This window comes from Podarcis melisellensis (genome assembly GCF_964234715.1).
Source record: "Podarcis melisellensis genome assembly, chromosome: 8".
Taxonomy (NCBI): Eukaryota; Metazoa; Chordata; class Lepidosauria; order Squamata; family Lacertidae; genus Podarcis; species Podarcis melisellensis.
In genome coordinates, this window is record NC_138540.1 from 19,180,351 (window position 1) to 19,196,629 (window position 16,279).

The 16,279-nt window shown below is 47.7% G+C and overlaps 1 protein-coding gene across 11 annotated transcripts in view; it reads left to right on the plus strand.

The window, feature by feature from the left end:
- Positions 1 to 16,279, plus strand: part of SAMD11 (sterile alpha motif domain containing 11) — a 326,185-nt gene that overhangs the window by 225,827 nt on the left and 84,079 nt on the right. For 10 of the 11 annotated variants that reach the window (XM_081923525.1, XM_081923528.1, XM_081923522.1 and 7 more), the window contains one exon: positions 4,095 to 4,145. The exons of the other annotated variant lie outside the window; for it this stretch is intronic. In XM_081923525.1, the coding sequence (XP_081779651.1) occupies positions 4,095 to 4,145 (51 nt within the window). The remainder of the gene's footprint in view (positions 1 to 4,094; positions 4,146 to 16,279) is intronic. 11 annotated transcript variants of the gene reach the window in all.

The window sequence follows — 16,279 nt, forward strand, 5'->3', positions numbered from 1 at the left end:
AAATGTTCCACTTCAACCAGCCCGTTGGCTAGCATCCTATCTCCTTTAAAATACGGATTATTGGTTTGCTTTTGTTTTTTATTATGTACTTTTGTGTTTGATATACGCAAAGTTGGCACGCAACCCCTAAGCTTAAAGAGCTTTCCTTAAGACACAGGAACATATTCCTCACCCCTGCTCCCACGGCACATTCTTCCATGGTCTCTCGAGAGCAGACAGATGCCAGCAACTACCGGGAACAGAGGGCACTGCCTTTTGCAGAGTCAGGCCTTTGGTCTGCCTTTGCACACAGTGATTGCCAGCTTCCCTCCAAGCTGCTTTCTGAGCCCTACCTGGAGATGCAAGTGGGGTTTGAACCTGGCACCTTTTGCATGCAAAGCAAATGCCCTATCACTGATTGGTGGCCCCTTTCCCAGGCCTTCTTCTGCTTCCCCTCCTTTTCCAAGCAGAGAGGAAGCCTTGCCTCTGGTTGTTGAGGGACACATCTGGCTTTCCTTATTAAACCCTGTGTAACTGATTGTGTGTTAGAGGAAGGGCAGGGGAGGTTGCAGCAGAGAAAGGGAGCGTCAGCAGCTGCCTTGCTGCTGTTTGCTTCTAGCTCCCACCCCACTCTAACCCCCTCTTCAAATCTCTCTCCCCCCCCCCCATTTAATTATTAGTAATTTATAAGGAGCCTTCTTGGTCCCTCCAACCCACCCAAATACACGACTCGTGCAGCTTGATAGCTTGCAAATTATTAGTAATTTGATTTCAATTGAATGAATAACCCGCTAAAGCGAAACGCACATTAGCCCCAGAAATCTAATTGGAGATAACACCATAGAAACTAAAGGGGGGACGACAACAGAGCCAGAGCTTGGTTAAGCTACCCAGAAAAGGAAGAGGACAGGAGAGGGGGTAGGAGATAGAAGATAATTGGGATTTAATTTCATTTCTTACCTACTCATTTGTTTAAATATGGGTGTTTAATTATCCAGCTCCGCAGATAGCTGCAGTTGCCAAGTTATGAATATGCGCTCCTCACTGCAGCGCTTAATTTCACCTCTCTCTCTCTTTTGCAAAATAGACTCTGATGCTAGCCAAGCCGGCTTTGATGTTGAGCTGTCTTAAGCCTTATTGGGGGGAAATGGGCGTCTCATGCAAAAAGGGATATTGTAGAAAGCTGGAGAAGGTTCAGATAGAGGCCAACCAAAAATGTTCAAGGCGTTGGAGCAACTCTCCTGTGAGTAAAGGTTACAGCATTTGGGGCTTTTCGGTTTGGAGAAAAGGGGAGCAAGAGGGGGGGATTGATAATGGTGTGTAAGATCTTACAGGGTGTGGAGGAAGTGGATAGACTGAGGTTCTGCTCCTCATAATGCTAGATCTGGGAGATACTCATTGGAGCAGAATATTGGAACTCACTCCCATAGGACAGTGACAGCCACCAACTTGGATGGCTTTTAAAAGAGGATTGGGCAAATTCATGGAGGACAGAGCTATCAATGGCTTAATAGCCAGGAAGGCTATGTTCTGCCTCCGTGGTCAGAGACAATATTGTTTGTTTGCTGGGTCCCACTTTCTGGTTTCCTAGAGGCTTCTGGTTGGCCACCGTAAGAACATGATGCTGGACTAGATTAGCCACTGGCCTGATCAGCAGGCTTCTCTTGCATCCTTAATGAAGACGAGATAAAATAAATGAATTTTTCATTCCCATGAGATCTAGTGATGCTCACCAATTTGGATAGCTTTTAAAGAGGATTAGACAAATTCATGGAGGATAAGGCTGTCAGTATCTACCAGCCACTAGGACTATGTTCTCCCTCTCCCGCCAGAGGCAGCATGGCTCTGAAGACCACTTGCTGGGAATGTATTTATTTATTTTTTAATGACTAATTAATTAATTAAATTTCCATACCGCCCTTCATCTGAGGATCACGGGGCAGTTTGCAATATAAAAACACAAAAATACAAAATACATAGTAACAAATGAAAACAACCCACCCCCATCACAGTTTAAAAGGCCATAGATTGTTTAATCAGCCAAAGGCCTGGGAAGAGAGGAATGATTTTGCCTGACGCCTAAAGATATGCAATGAACATGCCAGGCGAGTCTTCCTGGGGAGAGCATTCAGCAAGTGGGGAGCCACTGCAGAAAAGGCCCCGTTCCTCTGTTGCCACTCTCTGGACCTCTTGTGGAGGAGGCACACAAAAGATTATGATCTCAGTGTTTGGGCTGGTTCATATAGGAAGAGGTGGTCCTTGAGGTATTGGAGTCCTGAGCCATTTAAAAGTGGGGAATCACAATTGGGGAGCGTGCTGTTGTGCTCTGGTCCTCCTGTTTGGCCTCTGATGAGCTAAGCCTGAAAGCGAATCCACAGCTTCTAGAACTCCCATGCAGAAAATGATGATCTGGGAGCTCCAGCCAAGCCAAGCCAAGATTCGAAATTACAAAGGAGTCTTTCCAGGACAGGGTAGACGGACTGGGAGACTTGTCACAGTTTCCCAGAATCTGGTGGGTGGAGGAAGTGGAGGGAAGCTGAAACCAGCCTGGAGATCGAAATTCATCAGCTGGTTAGTGACGGGCTTTAGCTCAGTTGTAGAGCATCTGCTTTGCCTGCCAAAGGTCCCAGCATCTTCTGGTAGGGTTGGGAATGCCCCTTGCCTGGAGAGCTGATGCCAATCAGTGTAGACAATGTTAAGTTAAAGGGACCCTTGACCTGACTCTGTAACGCAAGCACCCTGTGTTTCTAGCCCTACTGTGCCTGGACTTCCCTGGTGAGTAGCCAGTCAGGGGCTGAGCATCATCCCACCTGGGGACTTGATCCTGAATCTGAATCTGAAATGAAGTAGGTTGCCTGAGGCAGCCTTCAGAGGCTTGCTGGGGGTGGGGAAATCTCATCCGCTGTCACTTGTCAGCATCTAAATTTAGGCTGCCTCTTGTCTGGAATCTTGTCTCTCCAGCTTGCGGGCGGAACATGCAGAATTAATTTCAGAGGCGGGGAAAGGGCTAATGATTTATTTACAGCTGGAGGGAGTGTGACCGGGTTTTTTGTGTGTGTGTGGTGCAAGGCAGCATTTGGGCTTCCTTAATACAAGTCAGGCCTCGGCTTCTTCTCCTTCCTGGAAGATCATCTTGTTACTTGAGACACGATCTCTCACTGCCACCAGCCTCCCTTATCCACTTATTCATTATCATCTGCTTATGAATACATTTGCTGGGAATCTCAGGTGGGATCCTGCTTTTGTGGGTTTCATATTCAGGCACCTAACTGGCCACTGTGAGGACAGAGTGCTGGACTATGGTGGGCCACAGGCTTGATCCAGCAACAGGGCTCTCCTTACAACGTGCTTTTCTGCCAGCTTATTCAGCTCGCTTTTTAAAGCAGTACTTTGCCCTGGTGAAGGCATAACATTTCCTGGTCCCTTAATAGCTGAAGGGATCAGGAGTGCCTTACTTCTTCACTGTTCTCCTTCTTGCAGTGGATGAACAAGGCACTTCCTCACCAACCTCAGCCTGCCCTTAGCAGCCACCATACACCTTCCTGCTTCATAGCATCCATCCCTGGAGATGGCCCTTGGCTTCCTCCTCCTGGTTCTCAATCTTTGACAGCTTGGCAGGAAGAACAATGGCTCCACCTGACATTGGCTATGGCTCCACCTACTTTGAGGCTCCCTCCCTTCTGCCCCACCAGTCTCAGTAGGCTCCAGTCACCTCTATTCCTTTCCTCCTTCAAACCCGATCCCCCCCCCAAAAAAAACATTAACTAGAGTATTGTGCTACCTCTGTGCCAACATTAACTATGACTAGCTCTAAGACAGAGTTTCAGGCCAAGGACTGAAGCTTGCTTGCATCCCAGGTTTAAAGGTAAACTGTGGTTTGTGGCAAATGTCTGTGCAGATAGACACTCTACGCTGTCTTTTAGCATTGAAAAGGTGGGAGAGGGTGAACACAATACTTTAGACAGAGGTTACAAGAGGAGGGAGTGTTACCACCCCCCTAGTCTGTGAGCCTGCGCGTCTCTGAGCTGTAACATCCTATTCAGCACCTGCGACTGAAAGTTCTCTCTCTCTTTCTCTCTTTCTCCCTTTCCCCCCTCCTCCTCCTCTCTCAACAGGATACATGCACATTGGGATCTGAACATCTCTTTCCGTGAGACCTCTTGCAGGTACCAATTTTGGGGCCCCTCTTTGTATGGTAGGCCAAGAGTTTATATAACGATGCATTTGGGGGTGGGATTGTTGGGTACCACTTAAAAATATGGAAGGCTGTTCTTGTAGGGGTCGACTGTGATTTGGGGTTTCTTGCTTTTCCTTCTTTTTCCCCGCTTTCGTTTTTTGTCTTCACCAGGGCAATCAAAACTCATACTTAAATGCAGGAAAGGGTAATTTGCACAACCAATTGGGAAGGTAGAGAATTTGAGTCATGTAGACCCCTGCAGAGTTTGTTACGGCTGAAGTGATCCACACGACTGATTTAGCACACAGCCAAACTATCCTTTCTAGCAACACCATTTTACTTCTTTTTCATTTAATTGAAACACCATTTTGATGGGGGGGGCGATACCTCCCAGTCACACAGTCAATTCTTCCCCTCCAAAATGAATTGGGTAAAAGCTGGTAGGCACAAATCAAGGCCAGCATTCTTCCCACCGCCCCTGGATAGACAGTACACCTGGGACATTCTAGGAGGAGATGTCATCCTCGTAAGAGGGGCCAAAAACAAAATGTCAGCCACCCATTCTTAAGCACCCTTGAACCTTTCAGGCAACTTCACTGCTGCTCTGAAACAAGCCCCCTCATTTCACCACCCAGCATTAAGCAGCAGGTTTGACAGTTCAGCCACATGACACATACAAGCCAATCCTTAGTCCTCCGTCTATTCTAGGTAGGTGGTATTTCTGGGATGTGAGGTGGGTTGGGGTGTAAGCCAGCCTTTCATCCCCAACATGGCACCCCTTTCCATTGACGTTGACTCCCAGCTGTTCTGGCTGGAGCTGATGGGAATTGTAGACCAAAACATCTGGAGGGCATCGGATTCAGGAAACCCTGAGGTTCACTGAGGTCTTTTTCCAGAGGCAACTTACCTCCGAGGTTAACTATTATCCTGAACTAGTCCCACACTATGTCGCGCATACTCTATTACCTTACACGCCTGTGGTTGTTTTGTCTTGTCTCTACCCTTTGCAACATGTCTGGGAACAGCCTGACATGATTTTACCTGCCTTCCTTTCCTCTCCTTCCTTTGATCTTCCTTTCCAAGTCTGCAAAGGTGCCCTGCCTCCTCCCCCCTAAGCAGTCTGGTCACCTTGGAGTTGCTGTCTCTGTTGTCCTTGATGAAAGAATGTTTAATTAGATACAAACAGGTCCCATGCATTCTCGACGCCAAAACCCCATCGCTGGTGGGGAGGTTCCTTCCGCCCCCCTCCCTTTCCTGAAAGGGAAAATATTTCAGTCTCCTGAGGTCTCCAGGGTAATCTTTTCTCTTCAGTACTTTGAAGCCATTCACACAGCTGATATAGTAGTGCCTTAAGTGTGTGTCTCTATCTTTTTTAAAGAAGCAGCTCCATGTGGTGCCGTTCCCTTTATTTCTTTTTTTAAGCATCGTTAGAAGCTTCCCCCCCCCCCCGAAGCATCAAAATGTTGATACTTTTCCCCTTTTTAGACTTCCCCAACACTTAAACAAAAAAAAAACAAGCAAAGTGTCTGTCTGGATCCCAAGTTGGTCTTGTAGTCTGAAGGCCTAGCATAGAGATAGCCAAGTAATGATCTCCACATATTTGTTGGACTACAATTCCCATCATCTCTCGCCATTGGTTGTGCTGGTGGGGGCTGATGGGAGTTGGGAGTCCCAACACCTTATAGCACTACATTGGCTACACCTAGCCCAGCCATTCAGGGAGCTGAGCATCTTTAGTGGACTTGAGGACTCCTGTTTTTGCTTTATGAATCCAAAGTTAATTGTTTGGGTCTTATAAGTGGGCACACATAATACATTTAAAGCACACACCCCCGCCACAAGCATCCTGGGAATTGTAGTGCTGGGCATTTTAGCTATCTGAGGAGTAAGCTGTAGTTCCCAGAGGGAAGCAATGCACTTTAAATTTGTTTTAAATGAATGATGTGTATGCAGCTTATGTCAGCTGTTTTAATTGCTTATATGTAAGTGGCTCTGGGAGCCTTCTTTGGCTGGGGACAATTGTTCTAAATAAAAAATTAAAAGCGCACGTGTACATAGTCTAGGACACAAGCTTTGGGCATTCAAGTATACAAAGGCATACCTGGATCACTTTCACAAGTAAAAGGTTTCCTCATGGCTGTGCCATTGAAAACACATGGCTTCCCCCAAAGAATCCTGGGAGGTATAGTTTGCTTAGGGTGCTGGGAATTGTAGCTCTGTGTGGTGCAAGCTAAATGTGTATATGGTGTGTTTGCAGGGTTAGCTCTCGCTAGAATTAAGGCTCCTTGCAAGGGAGAATTGGCCAAATTAGCAAGCGTAAGGAGAAACAAACAGCTGCTCAAAGTTGTGCTTCCAGCCTGATTGACGCATGTTTCATGTTTTATCTGTGGCGGGTGAGACAGTAGACAGGAATGGTGGCGTGGGTGGCACATCACCACATCTGTCAAACCTGCCCTTTGTGTGATCTTAAAACATTTAATTGGTTGGTAAGGGTAGGACAGGACAGAGGTTATGAAACTGAGAAGCAGGGTGGTCAGTTTCAGTTTCTCTCAGTTGCTTATGTTTTCCATTCCTAAATGGAGTTTCTCAGCATTTCCACATTCTAGTGTGAATTTCTCATAATAAACACGTTTTTGTATGCAGCTTTGACTTCAGCGATCTTCCCTACCTTTGTCTGTTGTTTTCACCAATACACACATTTTTATTTATACTTCCCTCTAGTGCATTTTTGTACACATTCATTGGCTGGATTGCAAAATTTGCAAATTCTGAAGGAAACTGCATTTCTGTTCATGTTATGGTTCGAGAAGTGCAGATTATTAAAATGCCAGCAAAACTAATTGCTCCTCTATTCCTACTGTGGGGCTGCTGACCCTGTGGTGGTACAGACAGGTCACAGTACCATTAACCCTTTGCAACCATAGCACTGGTTTTTATTAACTGTGGCTGAGCATTAATATCCAATTTCATAAGAAGAGCCCCATTGGATCAGATCAAAGCCCCATCTCATCCACCATCCCACCAGATAACCTATGGGAAGCTCACCTAAAAGCCATGCCTTAAGTATTTCCCCTTGTATCAAGAGACAAAATTATGGACTCAGTGTAGGTTTGGAAACCAAGGCTAGTGTTAAGGTGATCCTTGAGGTGGTGCAATGGGTTTCAAGCCAGGGATAATATGATTTCTCTACCTCTATAGACTCTGTTTACAAAGGGGTCTTGTTGGTGTCTCCCTATAAACACCTTATGAAGGCAGGATTTTGCTTGCTGAGCTAGCTGTTGCTTTACTTTGTGTATGGTGGTGGGGGCGGCTCTGAACTTCAGTTAAGATGACAAATTCTGGTTAGTGCTAATCGTGTTTAGGTGTTAGGTCAGCACCAGACTATGGAAGTTACAAGAGAACTGGAAGGGAAGCTGTTGCATCTTGGATTTGTTTCAAATTGAGTAGCTTAATTGGTAGAGTATGAGACTCTTTAATCTCAGGGTTGTGGGTTTGAGCTCTACGTTAGGCAAAAGATTCCTGAATTGCAGGGGGTGGGACTAGCTGACTCTCACAGTCCTTTCCAACTCTACAACTCTATGTAGAGAATTTTTTATCCACAAAAGCCAGCTTCAGTATATTAACAGTATTGGCTTCTTGATCTGATCTTCTTAGAACTTTTCAACTTTCTACTCATACCTTTAGGACAAGGGGAGGAACGTATTTCATCCTGAGGGGCACATTTCCCTCTGGGTAACCATCTGGGGGCCACATGCTAAGGCTGGGTGGGACAATTGGCATAGCTTAGCATACAGAGAGAGTGATAAATTTGATTAGAGCATTGAATAGGTGTTGGGTTCTTGTTCTCTAATCCCCACCCAGCCATGAAACCCGCCATGTGGGTTGCGTTCAACTAAGTCCTACTCAAGTAGACACACTGAAATAAGTGGATCTTAGTAATGCCCATTAACTTCAGTGTATCTACTCATGAATGGGACAAGCATTGAATACCCCCATGACCTTGGGCGTGCCACCGTCTCTTAGGCTGACGTACCTTTATTGCGAGAGCCAGCGTGGCACAGTGGTAAGAGTGTCAGGGTGGGACTTGAAGAGATCAGGGGTCAAATCCTCACTTGGCCATGAAGCTCACTGTGTGTGAACCTGGTCCAGGCCCTACCTTTCAGCCCAGCCGATCTTGCAGAGTTGATGTGAGGATTGAATGAGGAGTGGGGGTTGGGCATGCATGCCACACCTTGAGCTCCTTGGAGATAAAGGTGGGATATAAACTCAATTTTTAAAAAAGGATTTTTAAAAAAGATGAATCAGGATCAATGCCAGCTATCCTGTGGTGTGTGTGTGTGTGTTAGTCACAACCTGTTTTACAGAAGTTATTTAACACTTCAGGTGCGTTCTTAGCTCTCTGGAACACACAAGCTTGGCTCTGCAGGACCTCATCCAGGGTGCCTTGATTCTTTCTCTTTCTTGATACTCATCTTCCTGAAAGAAGACATTACAAAGACCAAGCCAGGCCCAGGCTGTCTTTGCCTTGACATCTCGTGCTGGTTGCTCAGCTGCCATACCAGGACGTTCTTCCTGTAGGTGAGGCCAACATCAAGGAAACGGTTGCTGGTGGCTGGCAATCAAAACAGACCGTCATGGGAAGGTGGCATTATGGCGAGTGAAAGGTGTCCCCCCCCCAACTCCCCCCCCCGCACAAACGCACGTCATTGGTGCATTTGTGTGGTTTTCAGGCTACAGCTGGAGAAAAAGCAGTAAATAGACTCATGTTGTTTAATTTGAAAGGTATTTTAAAGTTAAGGAAAGAAGTAATCTCTGGAGGAGATGCTGCTGTTTGATGCGCCTCCAGGCTCCATGTGCTTTTCTGAGTACTTAGGCTGAAGGATCTCTTTCTGTTGAAAAACCTTTTTATATTGCAGAAGAATTCTGGGGCGTGTTGGGAGCTGTTTCCAGCCTGAGGGCCACATAGCCTTCTGGGCGAACTTCGGTGGGGGGTCCCGCAATTGCCCAGGGACACCCCACGATCAACCAGTAGATCGCAATCAACCTGTTGGACCCCCCTGGCTTAGAGGATCTCTAACAGGGTTTTGTTTAGCAGCCACACCAAACTATAATTCCCAGGAATTGGGGGTGGGGGGTGGGAGGTCATGACACTTTGACTAGTATAGAACTGGTATACATTATCAGTGCAGGCTTGTTCTTTCCCCACCCCCTTTTCTATTTCTCTTTGTTTTGCCTTTAAAAGTGAACATTGGGCTGCCCTTGGGACGACCCACTTTAGGCCAGCTTTGCAATGCCCATTGAACTTCTGCTGTATGTTGTCAAACCTTTTTTGGCCTTACCATTGCCCCGCTTGAACAAAGAGTGTCCTGCAGAAATGCACCTGGTGCTGTTCCACTCTTGCATATTCCATGGGGGGAAGAGGCAGGGCAGCCAGGCCGTTTTGCAAGGGGACACCATTTACCAACTGCAAGCCACCTCTTTTGAGGGAACCCTCGATCGCTTCCCCCAGCTTGGAAGTCCGCTGGGGTGCCTCTTCGTTCTGCGTGCCCCTCATGTCGCCCTGTCAGCGAGTCTTTGTATTAATAGCCACATTGCGCTGTGGTCAGGGGATGATCGATAACACAGGTGCTTGATGGATGTTGAGAGGGAAGATTTATAGGTGCTGGTAGCGGTCGAGGCGGGCAAGCCAATGGAGATAGACAGCAGGGGGCAGCGGGGGAGGCGGAGAGTCCTTCAGAACTCTGGCAAGGAGCAGACACTGCAGAGATGTGCATCTGCAATAAAAAAGGCCTCTTGTTCCTTTAAACAAAGTTGCTCTTTACGCTTGGACCTTCCTCTTGGACCAACTGCACTGGGCCCTCTCTAAAAACCACAGCAGGTGCTGCAACCTTCCAACAGTTTGACTTCACACCCGAAGGAGCACTCCTCCACTGTCTCCCGAGACGGACTGGTGCCACAACCTGTGACTCCCAGCGACGGGTATTCAGAAGTCTGCTGCCTCCCAACGGTGGAGGTAGAAGCCAGCTGTCGTGACTAGCAGCCACCGATAGCCCTACTCTTCATGAATTTATCTCATCGCCTTTTAAACCCATCTGATGGAATAAGATGAATCTAAGAAGAGCCTGGGACGTGGGTGACGCTGTGGGTTAAACCACAGAGCCTAGGACTTGCCGATCAGAAGGTCGGCGGTTCGAATCCCTGCGACGGGGTGAGCTCCTGTTGCTCGGTCCCTGCTCCTTCCAACCTAAAAGTCTGAAAACACGTCAAAATGCCAAGTAGATAAATAGGTACCACTCCAGCGGGAAGGTAAACAGCGTTTCCGTGTGCTGCTCTGGTTCGCCAGAAGCGGCTTAGTCATGCTGGCCACATAACCCGGAAGCTGTACGCCGGCTCCCTTGGCCAATAAAGCGAGATGAGCGTCGCAACCCCAGAATCGGCCACTACTGGACCTAATGCTCAGGGGTCCCTTTACCTTTTAAGAAGAGCCTGACTGCTGGATCAAGCCAACAGCCTGTTTCACCCAGTCCAGCATCCTGCTCTCACTCTCCCCACTTTTGCTTCCCAGCAATGGGCACATGGAGGCATACTGCTTCTGACACTGGCGGTAGAGCATAGCCATTGTGGCTAGAAGCCATTGATAGCCTTTTCTTGAATAGATTTGCCTGTCCTCTTTTAAAGCCGTCCAAGCTGGTGGCCATTGCTGCCTCCCGCGGGAGTGAGTGCTGTAGTTTAGCTGGGCACTTGCTGTCTGAACAGAAGAGAAGCTCACGATGTGCTTAATCCCAAAGCCTAGCAGAGCTGAAAAGGGCCCTTTTACAGCCTCCCTAGCTTGACATTAGAATAACTTGGAAGGAGGCAGGCAGGCAGGAGGTGCTCTTTAGATCTGGTGGGCTGCATAGCCCTGTTCACTTTAACATTGGCTTGCCCAAGGCTGATCTGAGCATCTCGGATGAAAACCACCCTGTGGCTTCCCGGCAGGCTGCGATGCCCCTCTGTTCAATACCGGAGAGCTCTTGCGCTCTGCAGCGGCACATTTGCTCCTTCCCTGTCTCGCTGCCCTCGCCGCTCGCTGATTAGACACTCGATTGCAAGGCTTGAGAGCCTTGACCCAAATCCTTGCGTTGCTCATCTTCAGGTTTTTATCCTCTCGGGGCTGTTCTGCCCGCCATCGACCGGCGAAGAAAGGTATTGGCCATGCGGCGAGCGATTAGGGAGGTTTTGTCGTGCTGTGCGCAAGGCGATAAGTGGGAAACGGGGGGGTGGGGGGGTTGTCTCATATCAAGTTGAGCTGTCAGCTTCTCTCAGATCACCGTCCTTTCTTTCGGCTGACTCAGAGGTCCTGGTCTTACCGAACGGGGAGTTTTGGAGAGGGCTGACCTTGCTGGCTGGCTCAAGGCCTTTCCCACCTGCAGGCTGGTCTGTGCAAAGCCAAGGATATCTGAGGGAAGCCTCTTACTGCGAATCATCCCTTGCACCGCAGCCAGAGGGTGTTAATCCTTTTGGTTGTACGGGAATGTGAGGCTGTTAGAATAGGGGTGGCAAATCGATGGTGTTATCAATGGCTGTTGACCATGATGACTGTGCTCTGGAAGGGAGAGGGTTCTTGTGCTCAGGTCCTGCTTCCAGGCTTCAGGTAAGCATCTGGTTGGCTGCTGTGAGAACCAGATGCTGGACTGGATGGGCCATTGCCTGGATCCAGCAAGCTCTTTAATAATAATAATAATAATAATAATAATAATAATAATAATAATAATAATTTATTATTTATACCCCGCCTATCTGGCTGGGTTTCCCCAGCCACTCTGGGCGGCTTCCAACAGAATATTAAAATACAGTAGTCTATTAAACATTAAAAGCTTCCCTAAACAGGGCTGCCTTCAGATGTCTTCTAAAAGTCTGGTAGTTGTTTTTCTCTTTGACATCTGGTGGGAGGGCGATCCACAGGGCGGGTGCCACTACTGAGAAGGCCCTCTGCCTGGTTCCCTGTAACTTGGCTTCTCGCAGCGAGGGAACCACTCTTTTTCAGTGTGACAGTCGCATTCCCTTCCAGGCAACTTTTCAGGGACCACATACTTTTTCATCCACCTTTCTTCCAAGGAGCTCAGGGTGGCATAACCTGTCCTGTGAAATAGGATAGGCTGAGCAACTCTGGCTGCCCAAGGTCACTCCTATCCGTTTCATGTCTGATTGGGGATTTGAACCCTGGTCTGCACCACACATGAGTGGGCAGGACCAGAGGCGGAAGTGGGCAGACATTAATGTTAATTTGCCCAATGTTGCCCCAGGGCATTCCTTATAGGTAAGCTGCCTCCTACTACTGGAAGGGTCCTCTGGATCCTTTTGACCAGCGGTTCTCAACCTGTGGGTCCCCAGATGTTGTTGGACTGCAACTCCCATCATCCCTGAGCTCTGGCCTTGCTAGCTAGGGGTGATGGGAGTTGTAGTTCAACAACATCTGGGGACCCACAGGTTGAGAAAGGCTGCTTTTGACTCATCCCTGGGTAAGAGGCGGAGGGTGGGGAGTCATCCCTCTCTCCAGACCAACCCTGCCTGCTGTCCTTTAGTCTTACTAAATTCTTTCCCATCTGTAGCCTTGATTTGTGAGTTCAGTAGTCTTTTTCCACCTTTGCTTTTCCCCCCATTTGGGACCCTATGAGTGAAAGTTACTACTAGATTTATTACCTTTACCATCAGGTCCCAGGGCAGGTTACAACAATTTAAACTTCAGAATTAAAAACAGATAAAACATATTACAATTACAGGAATAGGGGTGGGACCTGAAAATCTCCTTTCTTGGGGTCATTAGCATTTCACCCTCAGTTCTTTCCCCTCAGACTTTCCCCCCAACCCCCTTAGCTGCTTTATCCATTTGGGCCTCCATATTCTTGCTTCTTCATCCGCACTGTTACTTGTCGCTTTTGAGGGAGGGAGAAAAGTTTAGATTTGACGGACTGAGCATGAGGGAATCAGTCGTTGGCTGCTTGGTGAGTCTACAGCTCGAGTTTGGCACACTCCACATCTCTGAGTTGCCATTTTCTGCCCTTGTGGTAGAATCATTGGCATTGGGCCTAACAGCACTTTGGTGCCACGTTGTCTCACAAATGCCTGGGGCCTGTGGGGTTGCGGTTACCAAGCTCCCCCACCCCACATGTTCATTCTTCGATCTCCACTGCCTTTCCACTGTCATCACACCTGCCTACCTCATCCAGGCAGCTCTTTTTATTGGGGTCATGCAGCACGGGTGGTTGACTGTTCCTCAGCCGTTTTCCTGTACTTCTGCTTAATGTGCAGGGATGCTGCATTCTAATTATTGCATTTATATACAGTGGAACCTCGGGTTATGTACCATCTTCCTTACGAACACTTCAGATAACGAGCTTCGCTAACCCAGAAGTAGATGCTCCTGGTTGTGAACTTTGCCCCGGGATCCAAGCGGAAGTTGCACGACGGCGGCAGTGGGAGGCCCCATTAGCGAAAGCACGCCTCATGTTAAGAACAGTTTCGGGTTAAGAACGGATCTCCGGAATGAATTAAGTGCATAACCGGAGGTACCACCTTTTCCTTCAAGGAGCTTGAGGTAGTGTACATGGTTTTTCCCTCCCAATGTTATCTTCACAGCAACCCTGTGATATAGGCTAGGCTGAGAGGCAGTGACTGGGCCCAAGGTTATCCAGTCAGCTTTATGGCTGAGTGGGGATTTGAACCCTGGTATCCCAAGTCATAGTCCGATACTCTAACCACTACGCCACACAATATACTTTTGTTCCCCAGTACTTCCTCCGTCTGCCACAACCACTTGCCTCAGGAGGAGGGAGATGTGTGTCTGATGCCCATAATGCCATGTCTGATGGGTCCAGGCAACCTTTTCTGTCTCCCAGAAGGGATGAGTACTCAATTTTCTGTGGCTTATCCAGAGGGAATTTCCCAAGTTCACATCCTGGACTGAAGACCCAGGTCAGAGTGTTGCTCTTGAAGAGCTTGGATAAGTTTTGCTTTTAAAGTTTTTTTTTTCAATATTCACCCAAGTATACACACCCACACCCACACACCCCAACCTGGTCAAACTGTCCTTGAGATCTTTCATATATCTCACAGGTTAGGCGCCAGCTTCTGTTAAATAAGGTTGTTCAGGCAGCGTCGTCGTGCTGCAACAGTATTTATAGAGCAGGCTGGGGTTCCCTTTTTAATGGCATCCATAAAAAGATCATTATTTTTCTTCTGGCGCAGGCTCTGGCTGATTTACACGCCTACCCCGTCCCTTGGTGTTCGCTCTCGTTTAGGCAGCTCTGACTGATACATCGCTCCTGTTTCACTTGTTCTTAAATAACATAGACGCCTCGCAAAGCGTGGCACCATCGGGGACCCATCCCCACCCCCTTTTTCTTCTTGAAACTTTGGCAACAAGATCCTTTTTTTGTTTGCAAAGAAGTTGCCTTTTGGTACTCGAATAGAGTTGAGTGCAGAAATTCCTGGGCCATAAATGATGTTGACGCCCTGCCCCCTCCCCGCTGATGCCTGACAGGAAAAGAAACATGAAATGATGCCTTATCCTGAGTCAGAATTGTTGGTCCATCTAGCTCAGTATTGCACACACTGACTGGCAGCAGCTCTCCGGGGCTTCAGGTAGGAGTCTTCATTCCCAGCCCTACCTGGAGATGCCGCAGCTGCCGTACATGCAAACGGAGACACACCACAAAGTGTCACATTGAAAAACCTCACCTTCTAAGTGTAAGGCAAAGGAGATGATGATGCTTCGCCTCCTCCCGTTCCATGTACGAAGCTGACTGGCCGGCCATTGAGTTTTACTTCAATACTGGCAATGGGGCTGTTCGTTCCCACCCCACCTGAAGGCTTGCTTCAAAACAAACGAAACATTTTTGTATTACTTTTATAAACGTAAAAGAACAAAGATAAATCATAACAAAGAGAGAAAATGTTTCACAGGGAGTTACAATCACATCTCATGGATGTATTCAAATTTCATTCCTCAGTGCTGAGAATATTTTGAGATTTCCCCCAAAGTATTTAGTCACAATTAGCCATGTGTGGCTTGGGCTGGGGCGCTTCAGTCATTTTCATCTCCAGAGACAAGCATAAGGAAGGTTTGCCACGTGTCCTGAAATTTGTTGACTCCAGATCCTGTTCTTAGGGCTCTGAGCTTATGGATTGGCTTCTTCATTCATGTCACATTCCAGACCTCTTGATAAAGCAGCAGGCTTGCTGATGGGAGTAGAGAACAGGGTAGACAGGGGCAAACACAGCACCGCCCTCCAATACTTCACTTCCGCCTGAGGCATCCGCCTCACTGTCCCTAATGGTAGGGCCGTTCCAGCTCCAAGTCTTCTGCCAGGCACGCAGTTCCTGCAAGCTTTTTGATAATGCTGTGTCACTGGGACAACAAGCTCATGATATAATAACCTGCTAAAGCATGCCGTGTGATCTAGTTTGATTTGATGGCTTTGATTTGCAGCTGAGGCTTGAAAAGCCCAATCAGCCCTGTTATCTGGGCCAGCTGCAACACTCCAGGAGGCTGGTATGAACGGGAACTCTGTTGCTGTTAGATGAACTAACGAAAAGCTGGACAGTAAAACGTGTGTGTGTGTGTGTGTGTGTGTGTGTGTTAAAACTGCCTTTCTTTTCACGGGATTCCCACTTACTTCATGCTGGCATTCAAAATGGGAACATTTCTTGCATTGCAGAATAAACTGCATTTCTCATTAAAAGCATGGAACTTTCCATTTCAGTCAGCGAAAGGGAGTGAAGGGTTGTGGCTCTGTGGTTAGGACATCTGCTTTGCATGCAGAAGGTCCCAGATTCAATCCCCGGCATCTCCTGATAGGACTTTGCCACCTGAAACCCTGAGGTGTTGCTGCTAGTTAAGGTAGACAGTACTGAGCTCGATGGACCCAATGGTCTGATTCAGTATAAAGGCAGACTCCTATGTTAAAGCTCTGTGAGCTGTATATGTTGAACCTATGCAGTCAGAAACACGATGGGAGCTGCTGTGGTTATATCCTGCACTTCAAAATAATACAACTGCACAGGGCAGTGAAGGACTGACATTTCTTGGGCATTTGTGGGTCTGTTCCCCTTGACGGGGTGAGCTCCCATTGCTAGGTCCCA